The 14846-nt window shown below is 48.5% G+C and overlaps 1 protein-coding gene across 2 annotated transcripts in view; it reads right to left on the bottom strand.

Annotated features, from left to right (window-relative positions):
• Positions 1-2426: 2426 nt before the first annotated feature.
• Positions 2427-14846, bottom strand: part of LOC118796579 (phosphatidylinositol 4-kinase beta-like) — a 29056-nt gene continuing 16636 nt past the window's right edge. Inside the window, exons 3-12 of one of the 2 annotated variants that reach the window (XM_036555549.1) lie at positions 12535-12579; positions 9125-9352; positions 8462-8689; positions 7615-7724; positions 7301-7405; positions 6990-7113; positions 6625-6890; positions 6070-6202; positions 5185-5305; positions 2427-4446 (exon numbers count right to left, since the gene is read on the bottom strand). In XM_036555549.1, coding sequence (XP_036411442.1) covers positions 4265-4446; positions 5185-5305; positions 6070-6202; positions 6625-6890; positions 6990-7113; positions 7301-7405; positions 7615-7724; positions 8462-8689; positions 9125-9352; positions 12535-12579 — 1542 coding nt within the window. In that variant the 3' untranslated portion in view covers positions 2427-4264. The remainder of the gene's footprint in view (positions 4447-5184; positions 5306-6069; positions 6203-6624; positions 6891-6989; positions 7114-7300; positions 7406-7614; positions 7725-8461; positions 8690-9124; positions 9353-12534; positions 12580-14846) is intronic. The other variant, XM_036555548.1, reaches the window with a different exon arrangement.

The raw sequence follows: 14846 nt of genomic DNA, 5'->3' as shown, positions 1-14846 counted from the left end.
AGACTGCCATAGTTCTGCAGTAAGTGACACCAGTGGCACTCATTGGCTCATCCACAATATTATGTTTTAAAAGAATCAATATTAAATCTACTTTTAAAAAACAAGTAAAGGATTACCTAGGTCAGATATACACCTAATTACTGCTACTATATCAGTCCTTGTCAGTGGGTGCATTTGTGATTTTTTTTCTTCCCCCCCCCCCCCCCCCCCATCTTCTTTTAGTGTGTTTCACAGTGATTGTGTTTTAATGCTTGTCCTTCTTATTCAAATAATTAATTTTTGTGTCTTTGTATTTTTTTGGATGTCTTTTGCAATGTAATGTATTTTTAACTTATTAGAATTCTTTACTTTTCGGACCCCAGGAAGAATCGTGGGGCTGTACAGCTCGGCTAAGGGGGATCCTAACAATAAACAATAAAACCTGTGACCTTCCCCGGAATGCAGTGCATGCCCTATTTTACAGATTTCCAGTGCAGCTGCAGCTTCCATTTTATGAACGCACGTTTTCCTCACCTTTACTGTAGTAGCAGTAAACACAAAAGAGGCTTTTCTTTTATGAAAACGTTTTGCTGCCACAACTCCGTAAAGTCTCACAGGAAACCCCCGCCTGAGTGGAGAAGAGGCTAAAACCACCTTGCTGTCCCTGCTGGTGACTGCAGGCAGACAGCAGCTATGTTGCCAGGATCACCGTTTCAACCGAAATCTTTCCCAATAACATAACCCTGTGAAAATATTTAAGTAGTTGCCTAAACAGGCCTCTACAAGTGAGATCAGAAAACGTACTGACTCCTCGCAGGAAGACAAAACCCATTGTTCAATAGCTTCACCCTTCCTGCAGCCGAGTTAAAGTCAGATGGAAACTGAGAAACCTGAGAGAGCTCCCTGCTCTTTAGAGGATTTAGCGCATCGATTTCTATGCCAAATAAAGCACAAGGTACTCAACAACACAAAAATATTCATCCTGAGGTTCAATGCCCTTTAAAGTCTGCTGCTGTCCCTCTACCGGATGCTTTTTTTTTTTTTTGCTTAGTCATGCTGTCCCACAACCAGTCAGACAAGTAAGTTAATTTTATTATACAAAGAAACATTCACAAGTTAAGAGATGTCATTCACAGGATCATAAGAGCTGGTTCTTTTACATAGCTGTTAAAGAGGACAGCGAGAGATTCGACAAATACAACAAAGGAAAGAAGAATTAAGTTACAAAAAAAAAAAATAGAAGAAATGGGCTCTTTCTCACACTAACAGTATTCGCCCTTGAGGTAAGTGAGTGAAGGACAGAAGGGATGATATATTTAATAATAATTCAACTGACTGGCCCAGAAAGCCAATATGACACACGGACCAATCCGAACCATGCATTGAACAATCAATGAGTAAATAAGGAAAATCCCCCATATTCATTGGCTGCATTCCAAGGTCATGTTTTGTGCCATGAAGAGCAATATAAAATAGCTCATTCAGTGTAAAAGTGTTTCTGTCAGGCATAATGCCTCCTGATAGGATCTCAGAACGGTCTTCCTGACCAGTTACGGTCAGGCTATAGAAACGCATCACTCACTCAGGAGGGAGGGAGGGAGGGGAAAAAGGTGTCCTTGACCTTCAGCATCAGCTGTCAGTCCTCAGAACAACAACAATATGATGTGCATGAAATAAAAAAATTTAAAAATTAAAATTGAGAACCCTTCTCAGATAGCAGACAGTAAAATATAACTCACTACACAAACTAAAAGGAATATGTGAAAAAGGATATGTGAAGGACCATATCAATTATCACAACTTTGCTTTGAACACGTGGGGGTTTTTAAGATAATTCTGTAAATATTCATGAAATTTATTTCTACGTCCACATCTGTGCAGTGAAGCATAGGACTTCTGCTGTTTTGTTAGTGTGTAAGGGTCTGCCTGTGTTTTATGAGTCTGGGTGTATTCTGAAAGGGTCTCTTCTCTGTGCTTTGGGGAAGTTGCACAGGCACACTGAAGGCTTCAAACAGGCCTTTTGATGGCGGCTGTGTTGGCCTCACACCATACTGTAAGAGCACAAGGGTTGGGCTTGGAATGCAAACCAAGAGTGCGGCAAGACAGAAGATGCCTGGTGCATGATGGGAAAAAAAGGTCCATGTGGAGATACTACACAAACAACAGGAGTGACAAAAACATTTCGTCCAGGGACAACAGAGAGACGGCACTTGTTTGGCCTCGGAGTGCAGAAACAATTTCGATTTGTTGCTCAAAATGTTCCGCGACGTTTTTACACATTGCAAATCCCCCCCCCCCACAAAACTCTTGACCCAACAAACCGAGATGTTTCTCCTCCTCTGACCGCAAACACTGAAGGAATCGGTAGAGAAAGGTCTTAGTTCACTCCCAGAATGCACCTCAGGAGTAGGCAGTAAAAAAAAGGGAAAGAGAGATGCATCCAAAGGTAAAGTCTTTTTTTGTTATTTTTTTGCTCTCCTGACTACCTCCTTTTTTTGAAAACCACAGCTACATAACCTATTTGTTCAAGTATGAGGGAACCTCAGAAAATGTCCACAGAAATACTGCGCTTCCACAATATTGTCTTCAGCGCCAGTGACTTCATTACGATCCTCCTTAGTGGCTTCACAGTCAGCGTGACGATTCAAAAGTCCAGTTCTGCCTCCTAAAAACATCTAAAATATGTAAAATATCAGCTTGTTTCTGGTTGGGGGGGGGGGTGGATTTGTGTCTTAGAGAGGGTAAGAGGTTCAAGGTAAGGTTCAAGTCCATTTGATATCACTGTGCTGTTCTTTGCCATAATGTAAAAAGGACAGCAGTCCCAATGCAGATGCTGTAAGTGTTCTTGCACTGCCCTCCTGGGCAGCAGTTTACCTTGAAATGACTGGTGCATTTGTGTGCTTTCATGCCCCTTGGTCACATGCATTAAATGCCATACAAGGAGGGGGCATTCAAAAACTTTAAGTGTTATTATTGTCCACCTCAATGCCTCCCCCCCTACCCCCAAACTCCTCCGCCTTCTCACTGAAAAATGGGAGGAGCAGGGCCAGGGGGAGGGGTCATCAGCGGGCCAATGGCGTGTGCTCTCAGGCCTGTCCTGTTCTCCAAGCCCAGGCAACCCCAGTGCCCAGCAGTGTAGGAAGGTGAACGTGTGGCCATGTTTCACCTGCTAGCCCCTCCCTTCCCTTTGAATTTTCAGTCCACAGAGAACGAGGCACCGACCCACCGCCCCTCTGTTTACAAAACGCTCCGTCAACAGGTTAAGCGGAACCCATATAGGTCAGAGATTTGGAGCTTAAGGCCTGGCGGTATGGGGGACGCCTACACTGGGCTACAAGGCAATCCTCCTGCCAGGACAGGGACCTGGAGCTTTGCATTAGGCAAAGCCTGCAACTGAAATGACACCTTACGTACTTACTACCTCAGGGATTAAAACATACATATGCAAGAGCCACCCAGTATAGATGTGTAGTACGCTAAAAGCTTTAAAATGAGACTACTTTCAATGCATAGCGCTTTACAAATGAAACTCAGTCTCCACAGATTATGGCTTGGGCCTTGAATAGCTTAAAAACACTGTTTGGGTTAAAACTACAATAAAACAACTATAATAAAATTAAATTGAGACCATTTCATTTTCAGTATGTTTCTTTTTTCAAGAAATGGGACTTTTGCAAGCATTACCTAACCATAGTCTTTTCTGAATTACCACCAAGGAATAACAGTTTAATTAATGCAATTTTTCTTCCTAATGGCAAATTTACCGGTCCCAGTTCATGGAAATAAGTTTACTTAAAGGCAGCCAGTGTGAATCCCAGTGCTCTGTGATGTCACCCTGCGTCCGCTGCAGTCCCAGACTCAGAGGGCCGCAGTGGCGCAGAGCAAGCACACAGCCCCCAGACCGCGAAAGCAGACAGGGAGGGGGGGGGGCAACGAGTGAAACCGGGCAGCGTCTCGACTGCAATGCGTGATGGGAGGCAGAGGCAGGAGACGGGGCGTGAGGGGAGGGTTCGAGAGAGACTGGGTGACCGGTGGCACAGAGGTACGCAAGAGCAGAAGTGTTGATGACGGCACGACCCGGCCGTGTCCCCTGGGCTCCCGCAGGGTCCCCCAGCAGCAGAGAGAACGCCGACTCCCTCACAGGGGAGGAGCCATGACAGCGCCAAGGGGAGGGGCTTCGGGCACGGTGTCGGGTGACAGAAGAAGGAGGCGTGGCCTCCGTAGTCTGTAGAGGAGTCCGGTTCTGTGTGTGCGCGCGTGTGTATGTGTGTGTGCGCGCGTGTGTTTACAGGATGCCGTTGGTGATGTACTGGTAGCCGTCGTACAGCTTGGTGGTGATGGAGCGCATGGACCCGTCCACCATCTGCTCCACCAGCACCTGCAGCTGCTCCTCCGTCAGGTTCATGTGGAAGCGCTCCTTCAGGTTCCGGATGGTGCTGGAGCCGTGGAAACAGGGCAGGTGGGAACCTGCGAGCGGGACATTACATTACATTACATCAGTGGCATTTAGCAGACGCTCTTACCCAAAGCAACTTACATTTTATTTTTGCTTTTATTTTTATTTTTTACGTGTTATCCATTTATACAGCTTGATATTTACTGAGGCAATTGAGGGTTTAGTACCCTGGGGTACAGCAGCAGTGCCCCAGCGGGAAATTGAACCTGCAACCTTTCGGTTACGAGTTCTGCTCCTTATCACTATGCTACACTGCTGCCTCCGGAGGGACAGAGAGAATACAGACCTGATTTATCCTGGAGAGGCTACAATGTGTTTAAACAAACACACAACGATTAAAATGTCCACCTCCAGACTTACACTAATCACAGAACTTGCAAACGTGTTTTTATATGGCATATTCACTCATGAAAAGTACCCCCAAAAAACTCTAATAACGCTGTCCATGTCAAACCATTGGAGAAGTCTGAAAGGGGAGCGCTCATTTTCAACAACATTAAATAAAGATGAACCTGATATGAAAAAAAGAAATTTAAAAAATGGAAAATATTCCATCTGCATAGCAGCACACTGTCCCTTCAAAATGAAAGCTCTTCCAGCACTGGCTAAAACAGCACACCCTACAGCAATACCTGCATCTGCCAAGGAAATGCCTTCTTTGCAGTTAGAAAGCTGAGTGGGTAAAAGACTTTAACATACTTTAACACAGCATTTTCATGTGCCCGACCAGATCGGCATAGGGTCTGTACCTTGCTGCATGATCTCCACGATCTGCACCACCTTCTCCATGTGCTTCCGGGCGGCAATCAGACCCTGCAGCATCAGCATCTTGTAGTAGATGAACATGTCGCCATCCAGACCACCCATTACCTGTGAAAGGGGGAGGAGACATTACGTTACATTACAGATGCTTTTATCCTGAGTGACTTTTTTTAAATATCCATTTGTATAGCTGGATATTTACTCTGGCAATTGCCCATGGCTACAATGGCAGTGCACCAGCGGGGTATCAAACCGGCAACCTTTCAATTATGGGATCAGCTCATTACCAGAACAGCACACTGCCGAGACAGAGTGACCACATGCGCGCACGCTTACTGATGAGCCGCTCTTATACCATGTGAAAATATCACACCATCCACGACCTGAAACCATTCAGCATCTCAGTAATGCTACCTTAACTGTTATACTTTTAAAACCTACAGCCCTTGAAACACCCCTCAAAGCAGCCACAACAGCTAACCTCAGACCTCAGACCTCAGAATCCTTCCCATTTAACACTTATATTATTGGTCTTCAGGAATTCAGAGGGGTTTTGCCTGACATTGTGGCCGTTTCTAAATCCACCACCAGAGGTTCAATGTGTGCTTGGTGCGCCCAACTCAACACCGGGTGACTGTTTTCAGACATTTACCGATTTATTTCACTAAACTGAAAATCAGCCTCAAGCCTCAATTAGATAAGCATGTTGTATGAAAACTGAAGTGAAGTGCTGGTATCTCCACACAGAATAGCGCTACATGTCACTTGACCCTGTCAGAAATCCAGGTGTGTCCAGAACAGGGCACCCATGTAATCCGCTCCAGGTGTCTTACTATCTCTTTGCTGGTCTAAGGATCTGAACTCGCACTCACGTCCACAGACTCGCTGGTGAGCTTGAAGGCTGACGTCTCGAAGCCCAGGTTGCGGGGGGAGCTGGACAGGATGAAGCCGAAGTCGATGTGGATGATGTGGCCCTCAGAGTCCAACAGGATGTTCCCATTGTGTCTGTACACGTGAGGGAGACATTTTGAGAGCGGTGAGAGAGAAGGGACATCAGAGGGAGAGAGAAACAGAGAGACCAGAGAGAGAGAGACAAAGAGAAAGCGAGAGATCAGAGAGTGAGAGAGAGAAAGAGAGAAAACAGAGGGGGAGACAGATCCAGAGAGAGACCAGAGAGGGAGAGAGAGAGAAAGAGACATATATGATATGGAGAAGAGTGAAGAAAGGCAGGTGCCTGAAGAATAGCAGAAAGCAACACAGACAATAGGGGAGGGGAGAGTGAGAGAAGGAGGGAGTGTGAAGCAAGGGGAGGGAGAGAGACTGAAGGTGAGAAAGGGAGAGGAGTGAGATGGAGGCTGGGGGAGAGGAGATAGGACAGAGAAAGGGGGGGTGAGGTGAGACTGGAGATGTGTTGAGGCCTGTCTCACCTGTCCTTCACCTGCAGCAGGTAGCAGATGAGGGAGTAGCCGGCGCAGCTCTGTACAAAGTTGCGCTGGGCGGTGAGGAAGCCCTCGGTGGTGTAGTTCCCATGCTCCTGGAGGAAGTAGTCCAGCAGGGACAGCTGGCTCTGCTTCTTCACCTGGTGGATGGACACAGCGTTCACCACCGGCTCGATCATCCCGCTGTCCGACGAGATCACCAGGATCTTATACGGCTTGATCCAGAGAGGAACCCTCTCCTGCTCCCAGATAGACTGGAGGGGACGAGAGACACAGAGGGAGAGTTTAAGGACCTAAAAAGTGATGGACATACAAACCACACACTGAGTTTTGTTTATTCAAGGCGACGTTACCTGCAGCTGGCACAACACCTGGTAGGCCAGCAGCTCCTGACGCAGGTCGTCCCCGCACTTGACGATGACCGAGAGCAGGCGCCAGTTTGGGAGGTGGCCGTAGGGCGAGCCCTCCCGTATCCGTCTGGGGCGGAGAGGAGGAGAGAGAGCAGTCACACTGTGACCCACACACCAGTCCACTGGCAGTACCCAAACACTGCCTTTACCACACATCAGGGTCACAGTACTGATGAAGCTAATGTCAGTTAGGATTTAACAGTGAACCCCATGGAAATGCTTCACTCAGCAGGTCCCCTCCTAGTGACACTCACCGGACTTTCTCCTGCCAGGGCTCCTTCAAAGCCACCGCTGAGGGGTCCTCCGGGTCTCTCCGAAATGTGGTGGGGGTGTGGGCCAGCTGCTCGGACAGACGCCTCCTGTACACACAAACAGGGGGACAGGTGACAGGATAGAAAAAGTAAGTATACTGCCTATACTACAGGCTTTTAAATTCGCATCCTGACATTGTCAAAAACACTGCCAAAATTACATTATTACTTTCTCTGTGTTACCATCAATCCAATTAGACTCCTCTTAAGGCACATGTGACATGGTTCTGACATGGGCTGCTGTGATGTCACTGTACCTGATGTCGCCGGCGGCGATGAAGACGGGCTCTTTGCTCTCCTGGCTGGTGAGACTGTCCACAGAGAACTGGGAGATGTTGTCACAGCTGTTGGTGTTGATCTCTGGGAGCTGCAGAGACAGCACACGGGGAGATCACTGTACAGCCACCAGGGGGCGCTCAAAACACATAGTCCATTCACCTCCCCTGAGCACTGTGGGAAATGGAGGAGAAATTCCCGCTGAGCTGGAATCAGGCTTGCCTCCTTCAGCCAGCTTCATCAGCAGGGGGGATTGTGGGTAGGCTCAGAGACGTGGCGGAACCGGAAGTCCGTAGGAGCGGCACGGCAGTCCCACATGGTGGGCGGAGCCATACAGACTGGATGGACAGCGGCCAATGAGCACCCGGTGTGGGTGTGTGTGACAGCGCACGATCACATGGCACACGTGTGTGTGTGTGTGTGTGTGTGTGTGTGTGAGCGTGGGAGGACGTGTGAACGGACACGCCGGCGCAGCAGGAGGCGCATTTGTTTGCGGGCAGCTCGCTGGCACGAGAATGCGCGCGTTGATGCGATTATTGTTATTTGTGGTCCATGAGACAGAATGCAGACGCAGACTGGATGTGGTGATTATTGAGGTGAACAAGGGCTGTGTCACTGTGTCCATGTGTGTTAGAGGGACAAAGAGGCAGGGCAAAATACGGGCTTCAAGTCACAAATTAGCGCTTGCACCAAATTACATACAAGGGTAAAGAAACGTAACCCGCTGTTAAACTTCAGTTGGACAAACTATGTTAACAGCAAGCAGTCGCTCAGGAGCCCGTGGTTAAACTCCCCGAGCGGACGTATCCCCAGGTTTCCTAGTCTCACCTCCACCTGCAGCTCGCCGATGTCGTCCACCGACCAGGCCTCGTCGTCGTTGTCGTAGTTGGGCACGGTGGAGAAGCTGCCGGCGCGCTGCTCGGCCGTGATGCCGCAGTCCGGAAGGTTCTCCGCCGAGCGCGTGCAGCGGATACGCGCCTCCGGGATCCGCGCGGGCACGCTAGACGTCTCGAAGCCCTCGCACTCCAGCACCTCCACGTAGATCAGGTACGGAGCCTGGCAGGGGACAAACAGCACGCGTTCGCGGCTCACACCCTCACTGGTACACTGAGTCTTCATACGAGCGGGATTTATGAGAATTAAGTCAAACAAATTCAGTGTAAAATCACCAAATCCTGCCAACGAAAGAGTAAATATATACAAATAAAATATATAACACGTGAACACATACAAACACACACTTCTGCACATATATTCATTGTTTCTCTTACTGTAGTCTCTTTGCCCTAATTAACCCACTGACTGTCAGAAATAGGGTTGGGGAAGTTACATTTGCCCAATCAAAATAACAGAATTAGGTGGTTAAAAGTCTGGCCAGCTTGCAAAACTTCAGACACTGCTGCCCTCCAGGTCCAGTGCAAAGTAGCCCTACAGGCACTGGGGCCCTCCCGGACCAACGTAGGGTAGCCCTACAGGCACTGCATTGCTCACCTTGTCCTTGGAGTTGAGCACGACAGCCTGGGTGTGGGGCACGCGCACCACGTGGTGGTCGAAGGCGGCGGTGGGCAGCCAGACGCGGGCGGGCAGCTTGTGGTTGAGCAGCGACAGCTCGGAGATCAGCCGCTGCGTTTTCTGCTCCTTGGTGGGCAGCGTGGCCAGGCGCTTCCCGATGCCCATCAGGGACTTCATGAACTCCCGCTGGGGGGTCAGGCGAACCGGCTGGGGGGGGGGGGGGTCGCACAGGGCGGGATTGAGAGAGGAGTGTTGGAACATGGGGGGGGACGGAGTGTGTGCCAACAGGCAGGGAGAGGAGGGAAAATCAGGACACACACACAGAGAGTACAGAGAGGGTAAGATGAGGTACACAGATTACAAGAAATACAAGGACAACGGGAAAAGGGGAGAGAGAGGGAGAGAGAGGGAGAGGGAGAGAAGGACGGAGAGAGAGACAGAGGGAGAGGTGAGGGAAGGACAGAGAGAGGGAGAGAGAGGGAGAGGGGGAGAGAGAGAGAGAAGGTCACAACGCAGGAACCACAGGCACAGTGCGGTGGTTGCTTCCCACAGAGTTCAGTGTTCCTCTTCGTGACGAAAGCGAGAGGAAGAAAACACTTCATTATCGCAGCACAATGGGGGATTAAGCGCAACACTTCCCCAATTACGTCCCCACCACCTGGCCCCTCGCAACACCCTCCAGCCTGTCCCATGACAGCAAATCAGTTCCACGCCAGCGCATGACACAACCCGGCAGAACCAACACTCACACTGAGCATGTGAAACAACACTCACACCACAGACACGAGAAGCTTTTCAGATCAGGGATGGGCCACTTTCTGACCACAGCACACCTGTACGGAACTACTGAGTAAATGCTATTTGGGTCTGGGAGGACAAAATTATTCACCACACGAGATTTTGCTACATCAACAACAATGTTGGTGTCATTGTTTTTCAATTGCAAATGGCTGCCAAAATTTGGGGTGGCTCAAATTTTTAGGGTCTCCTTGAGAGTACAGCAAAGCGATGAACGAATAAAATGTATTATTATTTACTAGTACAAAAGGACAGCAGGTGGCACTGTTAGAAGTGTTTCCGGAAAACGAGCACCTATACCGCTGCCTGGAATACGGGGAGATTAGCGCTAAGCGTGTGGGTGTGACACAGCGCAAGGGCAGAGTGGCTGCGTGTGCCGTCACGCTCTAACACTCAGTCTACACACCCACTGCACACTACAGCTTCCCACAATACATTTCAACCTCCTGTCTGTCGTACACGGAACCATTACCACCACCAGCCCATATAAGAATGCACAAAAACACACAAAGCCCCACGAAAAATTCTTTATCGTTTATGACAATGGTCCTTCAGTATTTCATCAGAAATAGCAACGTAAGAATATTACAATGATAAGTTATGTTCATCTTGGCTCATCATTTTCTTTATATAAAAAGATAAGCTTGCTTAAACGGCACTTCTGATGCACTGAAGACCAAAATAACAACAGCAATAAATTCAGGAGTAAAATCTAAAAATAAGTGGAACTGTAGGGTATGTCTAACAGTATATCAACCACCTTGTTGAGTTTTAATAAAATACATAAAATATTTTACATACAATTTAAAATATGGTTAAATTCACATATGAAATTTTTATTTTTGTGTGCAACATGCAATTTGCATTCCAAAGACGTCACCGTTTAAAGCCGTTACGCAACTCTGCTTTCTGTAGCAGGGCTTCCTGATGTAGACGTGGCACATTACTCTAACCTGGCTGGCCTGGGCTACACCGGGCCAAACAAGAGTGCACACCCTTTCTGCGTCACCAGTCAAACCTGATCTCCGCTCCGATACGCAATTCTCATAACCCAGAGCCTGAGAGCCAATCAGGGCAGCTATACAGCCCTGCAATGCTGAAGGCCAATGTCCACACAGGAGACAGGAGGTCCACATTCTTCAATAATCACAAATGAGCCTGATAACACCTTTCCAGATATCATAGTTTGGCTACTTGCCATCACTTTTTTTCCTACAATGTTTTCACAATGACAATTAAATACTCAAGTAAAATCAACAAGTATATTAAACCCAATTAAGCTGATAGACAGAGGCTGAATTACTTAGAATTACTGAATCACAGGGGAAAATGGGAGTGGGGAGAAAACTCATTGGTTCAAGGACATGAATCAAGCCGAAAATTACACTCCTTATCAGAACTCAAGGCCTAATCTGTCACACTGAAACCCTGGTGTTTATCTAAACCACCTTCAGCACAGCCATAAACACCAGACAGACAGACACAGACACAGACACACACACAGACACACACACACACACACACACACAGACACACACACTCACTCACTCTCTCTCTCTCTGCGGTAGCCCTGCGGTTTTCCCTCCTTAACCAAATACAGATTCACTTCCTCCCGTTGCTTGTGTTCAGGTGCTGCAATCTGTTCCCGGCTCAAAAGAAGCTCCTCAGGCTATAAAAACACTTCCATTCAGAGGACTGTAGTGTCCCAAGCTTAGAGCTGGGGACCATCTCTTTTCCACCGCCATGTATAGAAAGAAACAAGGCAAAGAAAGAAACAGGCCTTCTTTTAAAGACTGGTTCCTACTTTTCACTATTTTGAACAGTCAGAAATATTAGAATCCTCTCATGTTAAACAGATCAGATAGTGGACTATACAAGAATGCTCCTGTATTAAACCAATCAGACACTGAACGATATGAGGTTTCTCCCATATTAAATTAATCAGATCCCAGACAACACCCATCACAATTTGCTGTTGGGGGTCATCCTTGGGGTCTACCTGAGTCTGGGTCTTACAGCAGGAGATCTTCCTCACAGTAACACGAGCCCCTCATCATCCTCCCAGATCCTCCGAAAGCAGACACCCTCACACGCCCGATTACCATAGCAACACTGTGTTCCGTTTGCCATCGAGTCTGTAGGAAATTCCCAGCATCCCCTGCTGTGGAAATGCACAGGTTCTGTGTAAGGAAACTCAGTATTTACAGAGGAGGAGTTGGGGTCACTTCCTCATGGAACACTGATTAAAATAAAGGTCTATAAAAGAGACAAAAAAAGCCCTAAAACTTGAGCTGCAAACTCGAGGCAAACAGTAACTGATTGCTTTTGAAATCAAAAAGGAAGAGACTGCATGTGCCCCAGGACGAATCAGAACTATGGCCAAAAAAAACCCCTTTTGTGCAGATGGCATTCAGCCGCTTTAACTTTATCTGCATCTTGGGAAAGTGCCGGCAGGAGTTTGGAAGGGCCAAAGTTTGGATTCGCTCCTGGTCACACCAGCAGACGCCGTTTGATCCCGAGACAGAGGCAGATTGCATCGGCTGTGACAGAGGACAGCCGACATCCCATGATGCACGGCGGGCAGGACTTACTGTACCAGTCTCTGATTGGAGGCTTTCGGTGCTGTCGCTCAGCCCCTGTGAAAGGAGGGTGAAGCGCAGGAGCAGGGAAGGGGGGAGAAAAACAGGACACGCTGTGATTTTTACACCCACGCCATCCCCAACCCCCCCCCGCGCGCGCGCACACGACGCACTGGCCATGACGGGGACCAAGCGTGGCTAACCATCTGCTATGCGCCGATTTTCACACCAGGAGATCTGCTGGGGAGGGTGGAATGTGCTGTCCGTTCCAGAATTGTATGTCCCTCCTCCCTGTCCGCCCCCCACCCCCCCCAACCCCCCCCACACACAAGAGAAATGGACCGTTCCAAGGATATTCAGTTTATGGTACCCTCTGTTTCCAGCTCTTACTCACCCACCCTCCCACTGTGGTGCTCACCATTATGCAGCGCTGGGGTGTGTGGGGTGGCTTCCATCCTTTCTCCCTCACTTAAAGCCATTGTTCTCTACAGCGGCGCTGACTAACAATGAGCCGATAAAAGGAGCCGTTCATGAAACTGCTGTAAAGCGTTCCCCGATGATGTCCGCCACTGTTTCACCAGAATAAAACAGCAAGTAAAGTGAGGTCTCCCCATCTGCACTGGGAGCCCTGGAAATGAGTCAGTGTCACTCTTCCCCACACTGACTGGCTCCAGCCCCACACTGTGAGCAGCTGAACTGAACGCAGAGTGGCAGTTAGCTATCTAACCACACTCTGCTATTTCGCTGTGTTTGGCAAGCTAGCTAGAAGTTCCCCAGGTCCCTCTGGGCACACCACTAGCCTCTCCAAACATGCGCGGCTTTGAGTTAACGCAGTGGGCTGCCCAGTGTTCCCAGAACAGACTGACATCACAGGGGCGGGGAAACAGTGGCAGCTCCACAGTGGAAGACAAACACATTCAACTCACTTCTGAAGTAAATAATTACAGATAAGTTAAGTGATCACAAGTAGCTTCTTCAGAAAAAAATAAGTCAGTCCCTCATTTTTTTCAGTAAGGAATAAGACCTTTAAGAGAGGAACTCCAGGCTTCCTGTCCTGTACTCTCAGTGGCCAAGAGGATCTCTCTGGGTTAAGTCCCAAACTGCTTGTGTGGGGCCCATAGTCAGGGGTTTCTCAGCTCTGTAGCACCCTCATGGGGAGCCCACAAGCAGAGACGCTCTTACTCTGACAGAGAGGACAGGTACCCCCGTGCCAGACGCAGTTTTCACCTTAGGGGATTACGCCACACTTACGTCACCCCAGGCTGCTCACGTTCTCCTCTGACACTCCAACATGGCCGAAAGAAGGACGCCAGAGATGTGAGTGTCACACACACGCCCAAGCGCTGTAAAACCAGGTACCCTGCATGTGGTGGGGGCAGTGTAGCATAGTGGTAAGAGGCAGGGCTTATAACCGCTGATTCGATTCCCCCAAGGGGCACTGCTGCTGTATCCTTGGGCAAGGTAGTTCACCCAGAATTGCCTCAGTAAATATAAAGCTATATAAATGGATAATAAGTAAAACTGTAACCTATGTAAGTCACCCTGGCTAAGAGTCTCCGCTAAATGAGTAGCGAGATGAGTAACAGCACACTACCAGCGCACCAAGCTGGACTCTGTGATCATCGAACAACAGAACAGATGTGTGTCTATGGATGTGGCCTACGAGTTCTACTGGGTCTCTGCAAATGCTGGATTAAACAGCAGCAATTCTGGAGCAGCGGAATCAGTTGCACAGTGCAGTAGTAATCAGAAAGAAAGAAAAAGAAATCTGTGTTACATTTTGGCCACGGTCACCGTGTTTAACGTACAGGCTCAAATCTCAGCCAACAACTGCTGGACAAAATGTCAGTGTTTGGATGGAAAACACCTGACAGTAGAAAGTGACTCAACTGCATTACAGTAATGAGTGTTCTGGGTGAACAGGTGGCCCTTTCGCTACACTGACTCTCAGATGTGGGGATGGAAAGGGGAAATGAGAGAACGCATCCAGCCAAAATCACACACACACACGCACCCACACACGCGCACCCACGCACACACAAAGGGGAAAACCACTCCTTCCATTAGCTGGTTTGCAGCTTCCATGATAAGTGTTTGAAGACCCTGACGAGATCTGATTGGGCAACTGTTTGCTCAGCGGTCGACCAATCAGATTAAAGCCCAGCTCCAGGTGAGGTGTCTGTGCTGATAAGGCCAGCCCAGCTGTGTGACCTATGCTACATGCTGTTCACACCTCAGGGGTTGCATGTTAACTTCCATTAGCTATCTCCTGATAACGGTATGCGCTCAAGGCTGCTGTGACACCATGCGCTTAACCAGAGTCA

The sequence above is a fragment of the Megalops cyprinoides genome, chromosome 21, assembly GCF_013368585.1.
Source record: "Megalops cyprinoides isolate fMegCyp1 chromosome 21, fMegCyp1.pri, whole genome shotgun sequence".
In the NCBI taxonomy this organism is placed as follows: domain Eukaryota; kingdom Metazoa; phylum Chordata; class Actinopteri; order Elopiformes; family Megalopidae; genus Megalops; species Megalops cyprinoides.
This window is presented reverse-complemented; position numbering and strand designations above follow the sequence as displayed.